General features: G+C 35.9%; 1 protein-coding gene across 5 annotated transcripts in view; it reads left to right on the top strand.

Annotated features, from left to right (window-relative positions):
- PRKD1 (protein kinase D1) overlaps positions 1-18,710 on the top strand; it is a 361,380-nt gene extending 342,670 nt beyond the window's left edge. For all 5 annotated transcript variants that reach the window (XM_002824640.5, XM_063715550.1, XM_009249000.4 and 2 more), the window contains 2 exons: positions 16,837-16,922; positions 17,735-18,710. In XM_002824640.5, the coding sequence (XP_002824686.3) occupies positions 16,837-16,922; positions 17,735-17,953 (305 nt within the window). In that variant the 3' untranslated portion in view covers positions 17,954-18,710. The remainder of the gene's footprint in view (positions 1-16,836; positions 16,923-17,734) is intronic.
- Positions 18,711-20,571: the final 1,861 nt, after the last annotated feature.

Genomic DNA, 20,571 nt, shown 5'->3' with positions numbered 1-20,571 from the left:
AGAGGAGATAGAATTTAGGCCAGTCGGTGAAGAATGGAAAGAAAGATACATAGCATTTTAGCAAGAGGGAATTATACAGGATAATTCAAAAGGCATTTATATTTGACTAGGAAGTACACATTTTACTTGGCTGTAGAAATGTCTAAGCACTAAAAATTTCCTACCACTCAGATGAAGTGATATGGAGACCAGCTCAGATGGGAGATAGAACCCTCACTTTTCCAAATGACTCAGTACCTCCTTATGGCTCACTCTTGCCTTTGAGGCACAGGCATTATACTGTTTGCGAACTAAAGCTCTGGAAGGCAAAAAAAAGTTACGTAGCTGCTGATGTATGAACAGAACTCATGCTTGAATATAGAGCAAAGTTAGTTAAATTACATCATTATATCAGTTAAGGTGTCACAAAAGTAGTTACTGGCCCAGGTTCTATCCCCTTATCTTATTGAGAAGAAATAATTCCATCATTAGAAGTTTTAATGGAGTTGAGACCAAATAGTTTTAAGTTTGTAGGACCTGACAAACACACCAGCAAAACTATTAATTGTATCTGGCACAGGGTGGTCACAACTGATATTAGATCAATTTTTAGTCTCAGGATACTTTAAACTACACCAGAAACACTAAGAATCCAGATCCAGGGAAATAAAAACCCAAGCACCTCCATGATTTTGACAAAGATAAAATGTCAACAGTCAAGTAGTTTGAGATAGAGTCCTATCTGCCATTCTGAGTAGTCATCACTTACCTTCTTTGGGCTTCAGTTTCTCATCTGTAAAATGGGAAATGATTCCCACCTACGTAATGAGGTTTTAACAAAGATTGAATGAGATAAAGGTTATGAAAGGCATCTATAAAGGCAGGCGTGGGGTGAGCCAAGAATTTGCATCAGAAGGAGGACAGCAGAACACCAAGCACTTGCCCTGGCTGGTAACCAAAGATTGATCGTATCATTTTAGAAACGATGTGCAGGATTCCTTAGTGTTCTTTGGACATATTGCTAGTTGTAATGTATTTTTTTTTCCTGACATGAAAAAGCAAAAGAAAATGTTGTAAGGTACGATCTTAATAACATGCGTTGATGTGTCAGAATTACAAATTTCTTTATTGTGTATTTTTTCTGTTAGTGTAGATGTTGACTTGATATAATATAATACCTATATATTGGGGTGCTTGAGTAGTCATTGCACTGCTTGATCCTCACAACAATCCTCTGATAAGTGATTTGCTTTAGTCTCTGCATTAGAGAGAACCCAGAGAGGTTTCATGACCTTGAAACCAAGGGCTTAGACTGGAAATCATTTATAATTTGTCTCCATTATTTACACTACACATTGTTGTATACCAAAAGGGTGCTTATTTCTTATGGCTTGATATTTAGGAACCTATAGAAATATTTTACTCATTAATTATTCCTGCTAAGATGATTTAGTAAGCTGAGTACTGGCATTCTGGATATATGCCTGCTAATACTTTATCAATGAATTAACAGGACTCTTGTGTTTAAATAACAGAAACCTATCTCTAACTTAGGCAAATAAGATACTTTATTGGCTCACACAACTGGGAAGTCCAAAAGGTAAACCTCTGATTCAGCTAGATCTTAAAGCTCAAGTGTTATTGTTTCACCATCTCTCAGCTGTGCTTTACTTTAAGATGACTTCTTAAAGCAATGATACCCTAGCAGCTCCAAGCTTATGTGCTACTTATTGTCTATGAATCAGAATGGAAGAGGGATCATCTCTCCATAGCTGTAGGGTCTCTGGAAGGGGCACTGATTGGCTATGGTTAACTCCCTTAATACTCAGGGAACAATTTTTCGGCAGCCCCAGGAGCCTGGCTCTGATTGGCCATATGGATGATGATGACAACCTCCAGGTGGAAGAAGGAAGTTCCTGCAGGGAAAAGATGCTAGGCTAAAAACAATCACAAAAGCATTAACAGATGTCCTTTATAAAAATAGATGTTTTGTGTGCAAAATAAGGTATGATTTGAAAAATGAGAGAAAATTTGAAGAAGACTTAGCAAATGGTGTTTCCAGTAAAATGGAGATAGTAAAATTAATTAAATGTTGAAAGAAAAAATATGAAAAAATATGAATAGCTCACACTTTTACAGCATTTGCCCTGTAGCCAGGCACTATTCTAAACACTCATATGTGAATTCATTTAATCACCCCAGCCTTTGAGTATTTACTAAAGGATTGTTTTATTATTGTTTCCATTTTGAAGATTAGGTAATGCAGGCATAGATGGTTAAGTAGCTTGTCTAGGTGGGGCCAGGGTACAAATCCTGTCTGCTGGCTCCAAGGCAGATGCTCTTATCCAGGATATTGACAGCCTCTTGATTATCTTTCTAATGGATTTAGCCATGCTGTCACATTAAATTTTTAAAATGCTTTCACAGGCATAGAGCTAGAGTAGTAACACAAATTTTAATAATTTCTAAAAGTACTAGGAAACAGGATCACACTGTGATCAAGAACTGAGTTGCAAGCTGTACCATTTAGTATCTTGGTGATCTCATCCACATTACTTGTTCTCTTAGGTCTCAGTTTTCTTTTCTGATATGGTGATGCTAATTCCTACCTTACTGGGTTATTGTAAGTATTAAATGAGATTGTTCCGGAAACTGCTTAGCACAGTGATTGGCATGTCTATATTAGTTTAAATATTGATCATTTTCCATTTCCCAGTCACTTTACAGTCTTTTCTTCTGTCTATCTGTATGTATGTATTTAGTTTTTTATAAATGTAAGCATTCATATATATAAAACTACAATTGTGTATAAAGATATATAACTGAATGCATTTATGTATAACTTACAATAGTTAAGTAATATAAATTATTATAAAATACATTATAAACAATATGTAACAAAATACATACATACATCATATATATAGTTACGCATACATAACTATATAAAAATGCATGCCTACAAATGAAACATTCCAGCATGAATTATATATTTACAAACAGTTGCACAAAAGGAGAGTCTAGCTCATCATGGTGAAAGAGTGTGGGAACATTTCAGTCTATCCTAAGGCACTGTTGTATGTTCTACCATATTTCATTCCATCGTTATGGCTCTGTCGGTGGTCATTTGTTATCCTCCAGTCTATCCTTTGCTACCCATCAGTAATTAGACATGGTGTTGCTGTCATCTCCAACTGTATCTCATACCAGATTGGGCTTAAAAGTCAACACATTCATTCTGTTGCCCTTCTCGGTTCCTTGAAAGAACTTGTGTACCTATTTTTAAATATTCACTTTAAATTTACTTTATCTATGGAAGGGCAGCTCAGTATCACTTAAACATAATTTTAGATGACCAGGTACAACTAAGGAAAATTGCACCTTACCATTTACCATTATGGCCCTCCTTTCATTGTATTTTTAGAAACAAGAAGAAGAAATAGATCAAGATATCTCTCATGTTTCTAGTGTCTGGTATGTCATAAGGGTGAATCCCAGACAGTGCTAAAAACCCCAGAAAATTGCAAGCAAGACTCAGTCTGTGAGTTAAGAAGTAGGTCGCAGGGGTGTGGAGCTTAAAAATGGAAAATGTAAAAACTAGCTATTACTCAAAACAAGAATATTTGTAAGGCAGGAGATTTCTAGTAATTTTGCCAAAGAGCCTCTTTGATAATGGCTTATTTTAAACAACCTGTCATGGCCTAGCTATAGATCTATAGCAGGCATTTTTTAACTTTAGCATGCCAGCAGTTAATTAGAGGAGCTAGTTAAAAATGGAAGTTCCCAGGCTCTACCCCCTTAAACTGCTGTTTTGCACTGAGAACATAAGAAGTCCATGGACTACCCTTTCAAAACCGCTGCTCTGGAGCCCAGGTCCCCAGAAATAACTTACAGCTGTTAGAGCTCTAAAACAATTTTGAATTCAGTTTCTGGTATTCAAAGGTAGATACATTATAAAATTTATAAAATCATTTATAAATTTCTGTCATTTCTAAAATATTTTTGTATCTTTATCATCTTCTTTATCAGATATACAATATCAGGACATGTAACTTGTTCATGTTACAGATTGCCATGAAAATAGTGAGAATAAAAAAAGAAGCACAAGTATCTTTTTTCAGGAATAAAGAAGAAACAACTATAAATTCCAGAGAAATACAAAAAGTTGTATAACAAAGTCGTGTATAATAAAGATGCAACTAACCTATGTGTCATGATTTTTAGCAATTAAAGGAATGTAGGGGCCAGGCGCGGTGGCTCATGCCTGTAATCCCAGCACTTTGGGAGGCCAAGGCGGGCGGATCACCTGAGGTCAGGAGTTCAAGACCAGCCTGGCCAACATGAAACCCTGTCTCTACTGAAAATAACAGAAATTAGCCAGGCGTAGTGGCACGCACCTGTAGTCCCAGCTACTCGATAGGCTGAGGCAGGAGAATTGCTTGAACCCAGGAGGCAGAGGGTGCAAGTGCCTCTGCACTCCAGCCTGGGTGACAGAGCCAGACTCTGTCTCAATAAATAAATAAATAAATAAATGAAATAAAGGAATGTAGGAAAAGAGAATCTCTTTAATACTTAAATTCTCCTTTGGGTATAGGTTTAAAGATTTGGGGTTACAGGCTATAGGAGATACGGGTTATAACCTAGAATTTATCAGTTAATATTTATAAATTACTTCACATATTGCTGATTAATTTTAAGTTTTATATGACCTGTAAACCAAGCATGTCTGAGTTAACTATAATTATGCAAAAGAATATGAATAATGAAACTTCTACAACACTAGGAATAAGGAGAACAAAGAAGTGAAGAGAGCCGTAAAAGCTCTCACATCCACCGAGTTCATAATGGGATTCTGCCAGAGTGAATGAGTGGTGTTGTGTGTGTTTATGTGTATCATTTAACATACAATTTAACCATCAAAGCTTAAAGTTTTTAATAAATGTCACATAGATTATCTTATATCCTCCATACTGTGTGCCAGGAACTATTCTAAATTACAAAGGTGGCCAGTACTATAATTTAACATATCTAGATTAATTGGGAGAAGGAGGAAAACAATAAGATAGAGAAAACTGGAATGAAATTATTCATCTGTGATGGAAAGAAATCACACTTTTTCAAAGTGATTCTTCTCAAACTATCTGTGATAAAGACCAGTTTTATCTTATTTCAATTTCTAAACATATGGACCAGTACTTTGTAAAATGTACTTAAAATGTGACAGCAATGTTAAATAGCTATAAAAATTTCCAAAGACTTAGTCTCACTTTATATACTTATCTCATCATTGACTGATTATAAACAATTCAGACCAGCCCTGATTCATAGATCACTTTGAGCAGCACTAGTTTAGGGTCAATGAAACAAGTATAGAAGATACCGCATTTATTATTTAGAGGTATGGAAATAATTAGAAGAAAAATTTTAAATATTTAAAATAGGTAGTCTCCGGAAAGCAGGTCTAATAATGAGATATAAGAGGCTTTTTTTTTTTTTTTTGCTTTTGTACATGTCTTACTGATTTAGATCTTTTATCAGGTGCATGCAATAACTTTCATAAAAAAACTAATAAAAATAAAAGGGCATGGCGTGAAAGATAAATGGAGTAAATAGAGTACAACCTTTTGTAGAAATAGAATTCTTCCATGCATGGTCTAAAAAATGTCTAAAATTTGAAATAAATAATATATAATATTTATATGTAAATATTCACTCACGAGCTGTGGATGACAGTTCTTTTTCTATAATTGCTGCAATGTGACTGAGCAGTTGAAGAAAGATGCAATCTTAAGTCACTAAACTATCATGTCCACACAAAGAAGAATAGTCAAGTGTGAAGGTCAAATGAATTCTGTCTTCCTACATTCCTTTATTTGCTCAGAATTATAACACATATCGTAAATGATTCTTCTCCACAGCTGACTTGACTATATAGCCTTTATTTTCCACAGAGTTTATTCTTAGAGGAAAAGAAATGACACAGATAACCAAGCGATATAAATTGTATAGTTGGTGAAGTGAGATATAATTTGCTTCAGTGCAAGTCGTTTCACTAGGAAAATGATGACAGACCTGTAGCGATAGATTGGAAAGCATTTGTTAGAGTCATAGTACATTTCCATTATCAAATTGAATTGATGCGTTCAATTAGAGATGTACAGTAAATTTGAGGAAGGTTAGTAATGGGCCATGAAGATTCCCAGAGAAGTTGCTATTTTTTTCCTTCTGAGTTTTCATATTCCTTTATATGCCATTAGAGAGGCAAACAGGCAGTAATCAACACAGAGGCAGCCTCGGAAATTGTCTCACAATGAGCCCCCTGACCCCTGCAGACAAAAGATCATTTTCTGTATTCACAGGTGAAGTCTGAAGAAGCACCTATTCCCAAGTCACCTGCTGAGTTGTTTCTGCTCAGCTTCAGAGTCACATGGTTAGTCGGTATTCTCAGGAATTGAGACCAGATGGGAAGCCTTGACATTTGGTGACACACACACACACAACTTTAGGAATAATGCAAAGGTATAGGAAATGCCTTTAGTGCATCACAATCTGATCATTTTGCCTTTAGTGCACTGAAGGCACTAAAGGCAAAATCATCAGATTACGATGATGCAGCCAGTGACATGAGTTTCTTCCACTTGTGTGCCCTGGCAACCTCCATGGTAGTATTTATGCTTCTTTTTCCTGATAAACACAGCTATAATTTATTCTTCCAATTGGTCTGAATCCTCAACTATACAATATAGAATACAAGGTATCTCAAGGCATAGAATGGCTATCATAATATACCACACATTTATCAAGGCGTCTACATTTTTAAGATATTTTTGCCATTCAACTTGGTAAATTCAAATTAAATTGGTCACAAGTGTGTTTTTTCTCCAGAAATTGGAGATTGAAAAATATAGCCAGTGCAAACACAAAGCAAAGCTAAATAAAAGCCTAGCACCATTACCACATGGTATGTTTTCAAAATCCAACAGTGTTCCAGAACGCTAAACACTTAAGTTGGAAGTAGCACTTTACCATGAAAAGGAACCAGCTGTAGGTCCCTCTTTCACAACATATTGTTCAAAACAAAAAAATAACCCCATTGAAAATAAGCCTCGGGTAGATGAGACCCAGAAATCCAATGGTACGAGAAACAAAAGAAAGACAATTGTCATTTTAATAATTGAACTGTGTTTGTAACAGTTTATGAGCCTTGCAGATCCAGCGAGCCTGCTGAATATTAATGAATAGATTGATCTGTCAACATATTAACACACTGTCAGACATAACGGCATGGAGGAGAGGCGAGGAGACTAGCCAGTGAACTGCTTAAAAATGCTGACTTGGTGCCAGGAAATTTAATCAGAATTGATAAGATAAAGTGAATTATGGTGGTCAGAACCTCCACTGGGGTTTAATATTCTAAACAATCTCAACTTAAGATTCTGGAATTAATTATGTTTAATTTTAATAAAAGATTATTAATTTTATACAATAAGAAGGAACTTTCCAATTATGAGCCAAAGGCATAAAATGACTTGAAAAATATCTACCAGTAGAGTGATTTTTTTACATCTATACCTATGTATACATATGTCAAAATCCAAATAAGGTAATATCTGCAAAGCTTGTCCCATTAGGAAAAGAATCATTTATTTTGATAGCAAGTAAAATACAGTTCATGAGATTTTTCTCTAACAAATGATATTTATAGAGAGGAACTGCTCAGAGGTTTTAGCAAGCACATTGGCATTGTAAATGCTCAAAATTGGCTGTTTATTTGCCATTCAAAATAGAAATATTTCCTGTATATTTCAGTTACAAAGTTAAAGTTTCACTTCTGAATGTACATCATAGTTTAGTTGAAATATATAACACCTGAGTATGTGTGGAGATGTCTGAATAGAGGATCAATAGAAGTTAAATATTCTGTAAGTTTGCTTTCTTCCATAACAACAAAGAATAATACTTCAAAATACAGGATGTTAAAAATCTTATCTAACCCCTGTACTGCTCCCAAGTGCCAATCCACTGAGTAATTATCTAGAATATTATTAAATTGTTCTAGTGATGGAAAATACACAATTTCATGAGCAGCCCAGTTTCTTTTTAATCTGACCCCAAAACAATGAACAAAAATGTTCATGTATTTATACACACTGATAGAACAAACCCAATCTCTTTCCAAATAAAGACCTCATCTCAGAGGTTTGAAAGCAGTCATCATGTCTCCCCCAGCCTTCTCTTCTCCTGCACAAGTCAGTTTTTTCTTCACCCTCCTGTTCACTGTGGCACAAGCACTCTGCTTTATCTACGTTATCTTATAGTCAACCCTCAGGACTGATCTGAGTTAAGGGTCAGTGAGTCTAATTAAGAGTAAAGTGGGCTGGGCATGGTGGCTCACACCTGTAATCCCAGCTCTTTGGGAGGCCAAGGCAGGCAGATCACCTGAAGTCGGGAGTTTGAGACCAGCCTGACCAACATGGAACCCCATCTATACTAAAAATACCAGGTGTGGTGCCTGTAATCCCGGCTACTCAGGAGGCTGAGGCAGGAGAATTGCTTGAACCCTGGAGGCAGAGATTGTGGTGAGCCAACATCACGCCATTGCACTCCAGCCTGGGCAACAAGAGCAAAACTCCATCCCCTCCCCCCAAAAAAAAGAGAGAGAGAGAGTAAAGTGAAACTACTACTTCCCTCATTACAAAGTACACATTTCTGTTAGCACAACATAAAATAATATTTGATTTGGGGATAAGAAATAGGATCATACTGAGTTTACTGTGGATTTAAAACCCAGATTTCATTCTTACATATATTGTTGATAAGCCAGATTTTCCAATTCTGTACTTAGTCCTTTTGAGGAGGTTGAGAGAGAAGGACCTAAGTAGAGGACATAGTTTCAATTGTCTCCTTTAAGTTATTTTACCAGCATGGCCCATTGCTCCAGTCTGTAGTTATTTGGGAAATTATTTGTGTAATCCAATTTGTTTGCTCTTCCTGTTGGCAACTTCTGAGCAGAAATTATCCTTAAACCCTTCTATCTCTGCATTCCAGATACTGAACAAGATGGAGCTGAGGACAGATACCTCTATGATTAGATACCTTTCTGTATATTTGTGTCCATCTATTCAAGGAGCCTTTGGGCAATATTAAGCCAGTTTTTAACCACTATCAATGTTCTCATACCTCTAGCTCCTTGCTACTCAAAATGTGGTCTAAAGTCCAGCAATATTGGATTGCCTAGCAGCCATTAAAATACAGACTATCAGGCCCCATCTCAGAACTACCAAATCAGAATCTTCAGTTTAAGATCTCTTAACTATTTTTCATATGTATGTAAAAGAGAAGCACTACTTAACACAGTCATGCTCAACTCTAGCTGCACACACTTGAGGCACTTCTGCAAATATTGATACAAATATCAATATCCTCTCCTAAGGATTTTCACTTGACCTTTGGTTTAAATATCAGTATTTAAAAATAAAACTTCCCAAAGGATTTTAGTGTTCAGACCATTAAAACGAACATTTGGTAAAATAAACATAATCTGCATGGCAGTTACTCTCAGTGTCATTCTGATTTTCTAAAAGAAGTCACTGATCTTATGATCTGTTATATTTTGTAAGGTTGTGATGCTCTACCATCCAGAAATATTTTTAGCCAAAATATACAAACCATATGCCTAGTTCATTAAAATGAAACAAAGTCCAATATGAACATGATCAGAATAATATAAATATATTTTGATTTCTTCTTTAAATTTTGAATCAATTGGGCTTCAGTTTGGAGGCTGCTGTATGGTTGTGTTTAAAGAATTTATGATTTCCAAGATCATATCCCCAGTTTTCAGGAGGAAATGAAATTGGATGAAAAGCAAAGGAGTAACCATTGATAGAATAACTTTCTACAGAGGAAAGAACTGAGAAAGGAAAGATGCCGACTCGAGTCTCTAAAGGTCTTGCACTTCATTGGATTCCAGTAATTGACTCCGGAGCGAGTGAGACGATGATTTCCAGTGGCCTTGTTTGCAGCCGGCAGCCTCTGGTTTCAGTCCCTGAGTGGAGCGTCCCAGTTTGTGTTGCTGAGCAACAGCATGCTGGGTTGAGAGCCGGAATGTGAAGGGTTGCAAAACGATTTTTAAAATAAACACACAACTTCCCATCAGCATGAAGCAAGCCAAAGGGAGAGAAGTACTAAGCACTACACTGTGACAGGTGGTGAGGCAGAATTGAAAGGGAAAAAAACAGAGAAAACATTTGCCTGAAGGCAAGGAGCTTGATGGTTGATTGGCAACGGCTCTATCACCAGAATGATTGTTCTCATCTGGTTTCTGTTTTGAAAAGATACCTGAATAATCTGGGGTGGAGAGAAGTTCGGGGGAAAATGTACTGTGTCTTGACAAAAGAGATCAGCTTTGAGGTTTCACAGGTGATTTCCCGCCTGAAAAATACATATTGTAAAATAAACATAATCTGCATGGCAGTTACTCTCAGCATCATACTGATTTTCTAAAAGAAGTCACTGATCTTATGATCTGTTATATTTTGTAGAGTTGTGATGCCCTACCATCCAGAAATATTTTTAGCCAAAATATACAAACCATATGCATACAATATGGGTATTGAAACTTAGAGCTAAGAAAATGGCGATTTAAATTTCTATTTAATGTATTCAGTCTGCCAAATGCTACTTAGCAAGCATTTTTCTAATGCATTATAGTTTAAATATATTTTACTTTAAATATTTATAAAACTTATGTGCAAAAAAAATGAAACCCAATCCGTGTGACCTTAAGGGAACTAAAATCTAATGATGAGAGTGTGGGGAGATAGGCATGCATTGAAATAATAAAAGGAAATAAAATGGGAAATGGAACATGATTGAAAGGTGTGACCTGAGGGACCTATTAAGAATTTAAATATGTCCAGTTACAGTCTTTTCTTAGAGTTTTCTGCAAGCTTTGGATGCCTTTCAGTTTAGCCACAACAATGACACCTGCAAATCTACCTTCTGCATACAAAACACCTGTTGTATCTACACACTTGGTATTTTCTTTAAAATGGAGAATGACTTCAATATAGTTTGTGCAACTTCAAATATAATTCTGTATTTTGTTGTTATTGTTAGAAAAAATGGAATCTATATCATATTCTGATGGAATGCTTCTTTTCATATTAAAACATAAAGCCCTCTGCACCTGCATGTACCATTTAATTTTGTCTTTGTTCAGGTGTCCTTGTGCACCTAGCAAATAGGCTACATGGAACTTCAGCTATCCTAATAGCTGCTGAAAGTGCCATTCTGCTAAAAGAGAATGTTTGATAAAATGTTCTCTTTGCTTTCCTGACTTTTTTTGTCTCTAAACTGATAGGGCAAGGAGAAAAAAATGCTGTACAGGAAGTTAGGAGAGTAACTGTGTTAGCCAAAAATTTATTGTAGCAAAAAAGAAACATTAGATTTCAAAAAATATTTTTTTTTATAATTTGTAGGGAACATTATTGTGAATCCATGGCTAGAGACATTTTATAAAGCATAAAACTCTGCTCATGAGGAGAAAATTTAAAAATGGAAATGTACACCATACAATTGTTTAAAATTTTTCCATAAGAAGAGAAAAAAAAGACTTCCCACATGCCTAGATGTGGCTATTTAAGAAACTTTAGATTTAAGACAAGGTATTAAAAAGATGAAAGGAGAGGATTGAGCTTAAGCATGAATAAAGATAATAAAATTCTCAGAATAGTGTTAGAAAGACTCACCCCCCAGAATAAATGAGGAGGTATAATCAGAAAATAATCATACCACTTTTCGAAAAGGTTGGTGTCATGTTTACTGCAAAAAGAAGGAGGAACTAGTCACTGCCTATTTTACTCCTGTGTCCTTCAGGAACAAAGTGGTGGCAGGTGGGGGTATTCAAACAGAGAAAATAGCAGAGGAAGAGGGTACAGGGAACCCAAGAGAATAAAGGATTCTCATTTCCCCTACTGCTTTGGCCCTTGTTCCATCTCTGCTGTTTAAACGGCATCTGTTTATTGCCTGAAACCACTGAAAGACTGCACTATGTTCCAATATATCTTACCCCAAGAAACCTAGGTATTTGGATATAGTCCTTTTGCTGTTTTTATAGAAGGAGGTACAGGGTACCAAGAATGTCTGAGGCATTCTTCCCGAAGTATCTCTTTTGCACAGGGCTCCAGATTCCTGAGGGCCCCAGCTCCTTGTGGAGCTGCAGGTAAACTGGAGTTTAGGAATTCCTCTACCCTTCCCCACTTGGGCACCAGCAGCCTAATCTGCAGCTGTGCCAGATTATGACATTTCATTCTGCTCCACTCCTTACTTCCCTCTCTCCCACAGCCAGACCATGTTCCCTTTCTCCTTTACTTTGTTTTTGAGAGGAATTCATAGAATGGCCCAATTTTGTATCTGTCTCCCCCATTGTCCCTCTCCACTATTCTCCTGCAGTTCCAAAGGCATGTCCTACCACATTCGCTCTAGATCTAAATTCTGAATTTTGATTTTAGTTTTGGAACTGGACTCCAGACCCCAATTGGGCTTTTTTTCCCTCATTGTTGGCTCTCTTCTGGGACTGCTGTGACTTCTCCAGCTTAACTAGACTGACTGTTCCTTTACAACTGCCTTCCCCTTTCCCTTGTCTTAGTGTCTTTATCCTTGATAAATTACACATGGCAGTCTCTGCTGGGAGCTGGCACCTATGGGAAATAGAAGTATCACAAAAGTGCACTCAATAGCAGCTATGAGATGGGTAAATGTTCAGAGCTGGACACACTGCATATTGAAGAAACTAACAGATGTGCTCTTAGAGCCGTGGTAATTTGTAGTAAATCATAGATAAAATGAGAGAGATACCAAGATATTTAAGACAAGTAGAATTTCTAAAAGGGGGAAAGAATGGATTCTGAAATTATTCAACAAGAAGCTTAGTATTTATCCTTGACAAAATTCTAGAATGAATGAATGATTAAATAGATGATTTGCAAATATTTAGAAAACAAATCTTGGCCCTGAGAAGAAAATGACTGAAAGTCAGTATTTGTCAGTGTTAATTTACTTAAAATATATTGTTCCAGAATAACTGCACTTTTTTTTAAGTAGGATTACCAGATTGGTAGAATGAGTCTTACCAAGAACCGATGTGTCTCAATGATCAAGCATTTGAAAAAAAAAATAGCCTAAAATAGCCTTTGGAGAAGATGGTAAATATGAGCTACATAGGAATACTTCTAGGAGGAAGCACTGCCTGCTTTTAAGACTTGCTCAAAGAATAATTAATAGGCCTGGCAGTTGGTAATGTGTTTTGTGATAGAGTCAGAAAGCCCTATGTTTAAGCCTTATCCTGAAAAAAGTTCTAATAATTGTATTAATACATAGCAGATGGGCTTATTCGGTGTGGATGTGACAGAAAGCTAGGAGAATTAATGATACGAGGGTGTCATATCACATTCAGAGCTATGGTCACAGAGATGCACATACACATATACACACATCCTTGCGTTCAAGCACATAAGGGTGTGGTGGAAACATAACTAAGAATTTAATTATCATGACTGTAAAATAAAATATTAGTTAATTTTTGAGATTATTATCCACTTATAATGAGTTAATGGCATAATATGGCCGCAGTCTGCCATAGTGTTTAAGAGCACAGGCTTTGAATTCCAGTCCCCCTGGGTTTCAAATTCAACTGTATTGCCTAGGAGCTGTCTGGCTTTGACCAACTTACATGGTCTTTTGAAGCTTCAGGTTTCCCTTTTATTAAAATGGAGATTAAAATAATAACTACTTTCAGGGGGTTGTTATAAGGACTAAATAAGAATATGAATGTAATTTTTTTAAAAAAGAATGAAAACCCCTCAATCCTAGGCTATATGAATAATATATTTGTGTATAAATCAAATTGGCAGTTAATGAGGAAAATGTTGGTCGGTGATGATCACTGAATTTTTACAGGGACATTGAGTAAAGCTAGTGAATATTGTGTACAGGGGGACTAAGCAGGCTGAAAGATCTAAAGGAACTATAGAGGTGAGATTAAGGGGAATGAATTACTGTCTCCAAAGATGTAAAGAACTGTCATATAGAATAAAGTTCTCCATTGCATCTAAAACATAAATAGGACTAATGACAGTAAGTTATAAAAAGAAAACACTTTTTTTTTTTTTTGCTTTGAGTAGGATATGAATTAAAGGTCAAAGATTCAAAATGGTGTATTGTGTCATGATGTCATCTGTGGTCTGGGGAGGGGCATGCATGTGCCTTTGCAACTAGATTGTGAGCTTTTCAGGGTCAGGGCTTGATCATTAACTTTTTATTTCATAAGTAATTGCCAACAGGAATTAAGGAAGATTTGGTGAATGAACAGGTAAATGAATGATTTATACATACATAATACATCTGAGACTATTTTATTACATGAATATTGTATCAATGTAGACATGGCCAGTAAAGAGAATATTGGAAGGAAAAAAGCCTCTAGACTGTGTTAAAAAATGTTTAGTAAAACGCATTTTGAATGGTATAGTTAATGCTGGATTGTATACAATTTGATTAATAAAAAGGATGTTTTAAGAGTTCCAGAAAAGTAACAAGCAGAACAGAATTCTCAACTACAAATGACAGAACTATTTTCTCACTAATACCGTGGTCCCAACATTTAGCTACAGGTGCTAACATTTAATAGTTCATTATTTCTGTTGTGTGCTTCCAAAAGCCACAAAATATATGTATACACACACACACACACATTTATTTGTACATACATGTTTCTCCTCTAATTCTCCCCTTATATCCTTAACCATTTTCTCTTGGAGGTAGTTGCCATTGCCTTGTTGTACTTGTTCAGGTCACTTGGGTTGGGTACTGTGGCGTAGTCAGACTAATGATTGTATGTTTCATTTGGTAGAACAATTTTTTCATTTTTACTTATTCCATTCCCTTCAGACACTTCTAGTTTCCCCTCTGATAGCACTTCCCTCCCCATTATGCAGTGTGGTTCACTGTTGGGGCCCATTTGGGCACAAACCAGACCTTTTGTTGTGTTACTGTACTCCTGCCTTTCTAGTTACAGAATTCCAAACAGAATGAGTGAATTAATGACATGAATTTATTCCCTGCAGTGTCTGGGACAGTGTAATGCTGCAGCAAGCTTGCAGTAGCATATAAGCTCTCCCTTCACTCTTTGTCCTCCATTTTTGCTGTGTGGCTTCACAGCAGCAAGAATGGAAGGTGCACTTTACTCACCAGTGAGTAAATCATGTGAATGGATATTTTAAAGCACATGCCCTATACACAGTTCACAGAGAGAACTATACTTTTAAAAGCTCTCTGAGAACACATGCTTGGAATATGAAAATGTACTGATTACTGTATTTCCTCAGGTATCCTAGGTAAGGCAAGAGTGTATAGGCACAGGCAACATTTAAATGTGTGTTGTTGCATTTCATTTCTCCAAATAATTGTTTGATATTTGACTCTACAGCCCTTCAGGGCAGGCAAATACTTGGAATATTAGCACCATAGAGATATGATTCTCAATTACCAAAAGACTGTGGAAGTCACTTCTCTCTGCCTGACACTGGGAAGGATTCTGATTGAAGGAAGCAGTCTTTGTTCCTCTGGTCTCATGTGACAGTCTGTATCTTCAGGTCCATACAGATTGATGCACACCAAAAAGTGGATTCAAAGCTGCCTATTCAAGGCGTGGTGATTGGGAAAGATGAGGAGTTAATTTTCATTTTCGTTTATCAGCTGCCTGTTTGATTAAGATTTTTGGTAGGAAGAGCCGTCTTTCAGACATAATGCCTATGGTAGGTTAAGGGCAAAAATTAACTCTTTGAAATATAAATGCTTCCATTAGGTTGGCAGATTTCACTAAGCTCTTTTTGGGAAGAAAATGCTAAAATTCAAAAAAAAAGAAACATGGAAGTTGTTACAAGAATGAGAAGTGTGAGGGAATGACTTTAATAAATAATGAACTATTAATGACGTATACTGAAAATATAATGTCCAGAAAAGGAGAGTGAGAACTCCATCACCTGATACTGTGGGTAACTAGGATGATTTTCAGACTAGATAACGATGAGTATTACTTTTTCTTCATAAATTACACTCACAGACTCCCCAGTCACAAGCAGAGTACTAGGCCGAGGGATTGTGGTTCTAACCCCTCAGAGAACATTTCTTGTTAAATAGACTTCTTTCCTATCTTCCTTTAGAAAGTCTATGAAGGCTGATATAATTCCAATACATTGGTTATTTTTGAAAGCAAAAGCAAAGTGAAAGCAATTAAAGTGTTTTCTTCTTGGGCTGTTGGTTTTCAGGCTCCAGGTTTATCATGAGATATGACCCATGTTATGATGTATTTTTTCCATACAAATATGATGTTCAGATGTCTGTCATATAATTCAATACTGTGTGAACCATGTGTGTATTCAAAAGTTCAGCATGTTTTATAACAAAATTAGTAAATGCTTTATCTTGAATATTAGTTTTATCCTGCCCATATTGTAAGACATATTTACATGATGTATATATAAACAAAATTTCTAAACTAAAAAAAGTATTAAAGAGTAGACCAATTGAAATTCATATCATACAATAGACTCTAATACTTCTTCCATAATTACTTCCAACTTCTTCTTTTTTTTTTTTTTTTTTTTTTTTTTAGTATCCAAAATAAAATGAAGGCCAAAGTTTCAGTATTCTTAAGAGGATTTTTTTTTGGTTCTAGTGCCTTGTCACTATGCTTCATTTAACTGTGTGAAATAGCAGATGTGAAATAAACTATAAATGAATTATGCATATGTTACAGATTTGTCATCTATTTTTACTGATAATTTTTTTCAGCCATTGATCTTATCAACAATTTGCTGCAAGTAAAAATGAGAAAGCGCTACAGTGTGGATAAGACCTTGAGCCACCCTTGGCTACAGGTAAACAACAATCATTGAGTTTTCTTAGTTGAATGAGCTTCTAAATATTTATAGGATTTTGATATTTAGAAATCTTTTGCAATAATTTTTAAAGTGTGATTATTCTAATATCAATTTATTTGCTCGAATGCATGCAACTTCATAGGATTTAGTAACAATTTAGTGTTTCTAAACATTTTTCTCTACCAGAATAATTTGATAGAAGAGATACACGCACACACACACACACACAGCCCAAAACCAGAAGTCAAAACCAAAAATAAATAAATAAACCAAGGATCATAACAGACCTCAGAGGACCAGATTTCAAAAGCATCTGTATGTGTAATCCTGATAAACGTACAAATAGATGCCCATCTGGTCATGCACTGTACTCATTTAGAAGCTATATTTTTAAATGCTAGGTTATTATGTATGGAACAAACGCATGGCAAATACAAAGTATATGGATGTGCTTTATTATTTTCACATTGAATTTAAAGTTTAGGAAACTAATACTCTGAAATACTGAAAGATTATTTGTAGGCATTAAATTTCAAAGGAATACCGGCATTCCTGATTGCTTGACTGCAAACATTAATTGACCACTCTTTGATCCATGCTATCATATAAACAGTATGTATTTGCAAAGGTTAGGAAAATAGGATGGCTTTGGTGCCGACGCTGTCACTTGAGGATGCATGATGAAAGATTCAGCGCTGTTAGAGTGGAAGGAAAAGGGTAACTCATAGATTGCAGAAACTGACATCATATGAAACAGTATGTTGAGTTGTAATGATCTCTATGGTAATATTTTGGAATTTCTTCTTCAGGACTATCAGACCTGGTTAGATTTGCGAGAGCTGGAATGCAAAATCGGGGAGCGCTACATCACCCATGAAAGCGATGACCTGAGGTGGGAGCAGTATGCAGGCGAGCAGGGGCTGCAGTACCCCACACACCTGATCAATCCGAGTGCTAGCCACAGTGACACTCCTGAGACTGAAGAAACAGAAATGAAAGCCCTCGGTGAGCGTGTCAGCATCCTCTGAGTTCCATCTCCTATAATCTGTCAAAACACTGTGGAACTAATAAATACATACGGTCAGGTTTAACATTTGCCTTGCAGAACTGCCATTATTTTCTGTCAGATGAGAACAAAGCTGTTAAACTGTTAGCACTGTTGATGTATCTGAGTTGCCAAGACAAATCAACAGAAGCATTTGTATTTTGTGTGACCAACTGTGTTGTATTAACAAAAGTTCCCTGAAACGCAAAACTTGTTATTGTGAATGATTCATGTTATATTTAATGCATTAAACCTGTCTCCACTGTGCCTTTGCAAATCAGCGTTTTTCTTACTGGAGCTTCGTTTTGGTAAGAGACAGAACGTATCTGTGAAGTAGTTCTGTTTGGTGTGTCCCATTGGTGTCATTGTAAACAAACTCTTGAAGAGTCGATTATTTCCAGTGTTCTATGAACAACTCCAAAACCCATGTGGGAAAAAAAATGAATGAGTAGGGTAGGGAATAAAGTCCTGAGACACAAATGCATGAACAAGTTTTAATGTATAGTTTTGAATCCTTTGCTTGCCTGGTGTGCCTCAGTATATTTAAACTCAAGACAATGCACCTAGCTGTGCAAGACCTAGTGCTCTTAAGCCTAAATGCCTTAGAAATGTAAACTGCCATATATAACAGATACATTTCCCTCTTTCTTATAATACTCTGTTGTACTATGGAAAATCAGCTGCTCAGCAACCTTTCACCTTTGTGTATTTTTCAATAATAAAAAATATTCTTGTCAAAATATGTGTCCACCTCATTGAATTGTTTGCATTCATAGTTCACACTAGGGTTTTCAGGCCAACTAGGAGTAGAAGTGTCTGCTCAAAAAGCAGGAAAAAAGCTCATAGTGTAGAATGTAGTTTTATCTACTCTGAAGCAGTAAAAGTATGTTTCAAAGTGGAGTGAGGCCTTCCTGTTTTCATGTGGTTTAATTTCTAATAGAAAGGAAGGCTTTCAAAGTGAAAAGTGACCAAAGCCAAACAGAGTGCTTGGAGGCATAGTTAGGATGACTCTGAGTAGTTGGAATATTGCAAATAGCATCTTAATGTAGCTTCCTGATTTAGTCAATATAAGCTAGAGATTTATTAGAATACCAGATCTGGTTTCTTTTCATATGATCTAAAGATGGTTCTGAGGTGAACCAAAAAAGACTAGAAAGTAATCCCTAAACAGAAAGGCGTCTCAAGTGAAGTTCTACAGCCTGGAGAAGACAAATTGGATCTAACAGATTTTAGGTATATAATGTGAATAAAGTGGGCTGTTTTCCTTAGTAGGAGGATGGGAATAGCATACTATGTAACAGAAAAAGAAATTGTAATTAATGTTTGGAAGAATGATACGAGAGTTGTGAAACACTTGAATATATTAGATAAGTATGTTAAGACTGTACTCTTTCCACTTGGAGGAATGAAGGGACAATAGATCATCTTTCCAATGATTTGTCTCTGTTTTGTATTATTATTGAACTTTACCAAGTATAAAAATTTTAAGGTTCCTTAATCTGCTTTTCTCTAGGGGTAGGGTGTGTGTGTGTGTGTGCTCATGCATGCACAAGTAAATTTGCATACACGAGCATACATGTACCATCAACTTGAAAGAATAGAATGTTAATCAGTAAGACAATAACTCTCTGGCCAACCTAGGAATATAACTGACACCTTTTCTATGACACCTTTTCTAAGCAATTTCAGGAAAATGGAAAAAGAGTGGAAGCATATAAAGTTCTTCCCTCTTAATATGTGCATAATATAAATTAGAGGCTTATTGTTTGAATTATGATAATTTATGTAGTTTATATGCCTATGTTTTATCAGCTGCAACATAAAATGTAATCAGTAACTTTTCTTGCTTGATATGGGATTCTAAAAAGATTATAGGAAAAGAAACTATGATAATATTATCCATATAGTGTAAAATATCCTAGAGTCCTTGATGATTGGCGAGAGTAACCAAATATTACTGTACTTTATAAAACCACACAGAAGTCGATTATCCATGCAGCAAAAAATTATTTCACATCTGTTCTACACAGCTCTTTGCTAGATTCTAAGATTTTGTAATGCGAGTAAGACATGGTCCCTGCACAACATAAATTTATTAGATAGAAGTGAATAAACAAATTGTTGGTGCTTTTAGAAAATAAGATGTAAAGGTATAAGGCATCATGGAGAAAGTTAATAATGGAGAAAGAAAGCAACAGAATGATGTTTGAGCAGAGCTAGAAAAAATCATAGGAATACACCTGGCTGAAAGTAGGAGAAAACAGCATGAACGAAGACATGAAGCTCCAAAGAGGACTGTTACAAAGACAAAAGTACTTCTTTATAACAGAAGAATAAAGGTAAGGAAGAACTGAAGAAGTCCATCCAGTAGAAATGGGTGATGATCTTGGTCTGGAGGCCCTTGTGTGTTATTCTGGGTATTCGGGATTTATTTTGTGTAAATCCCAGGAAACCAACATTGTTTAAGCTGAAAGGAACTATTAATCAGAAGAAGTTAGAGATGTAGAAAGAGTGAGTTCACATTTTAACATTTGTATATGAAGTTCCTATAGGACACCCAAGTTTGAAATGTTCTAAAAGTAGTTAGATATGACTCTGGGG

Source organism: Pongo abelii, chromosome 15, assembly GCF_028885655.2.
Source record: "Pongo abelii isolate AG06213 chromosome 15, NHGRI_mPonAbe1-v2.0_pri, whole genome shotgun sequence".
Classification (NCBI taxonomy): Eukaryota; Metazoa; Chordata; class Mammalia; order Primates; family Hominidae; genus Pongo; species Pongo abelii.
This window is presented reverse-complemented; position numbering and strand designations above follow the sequence as displayed.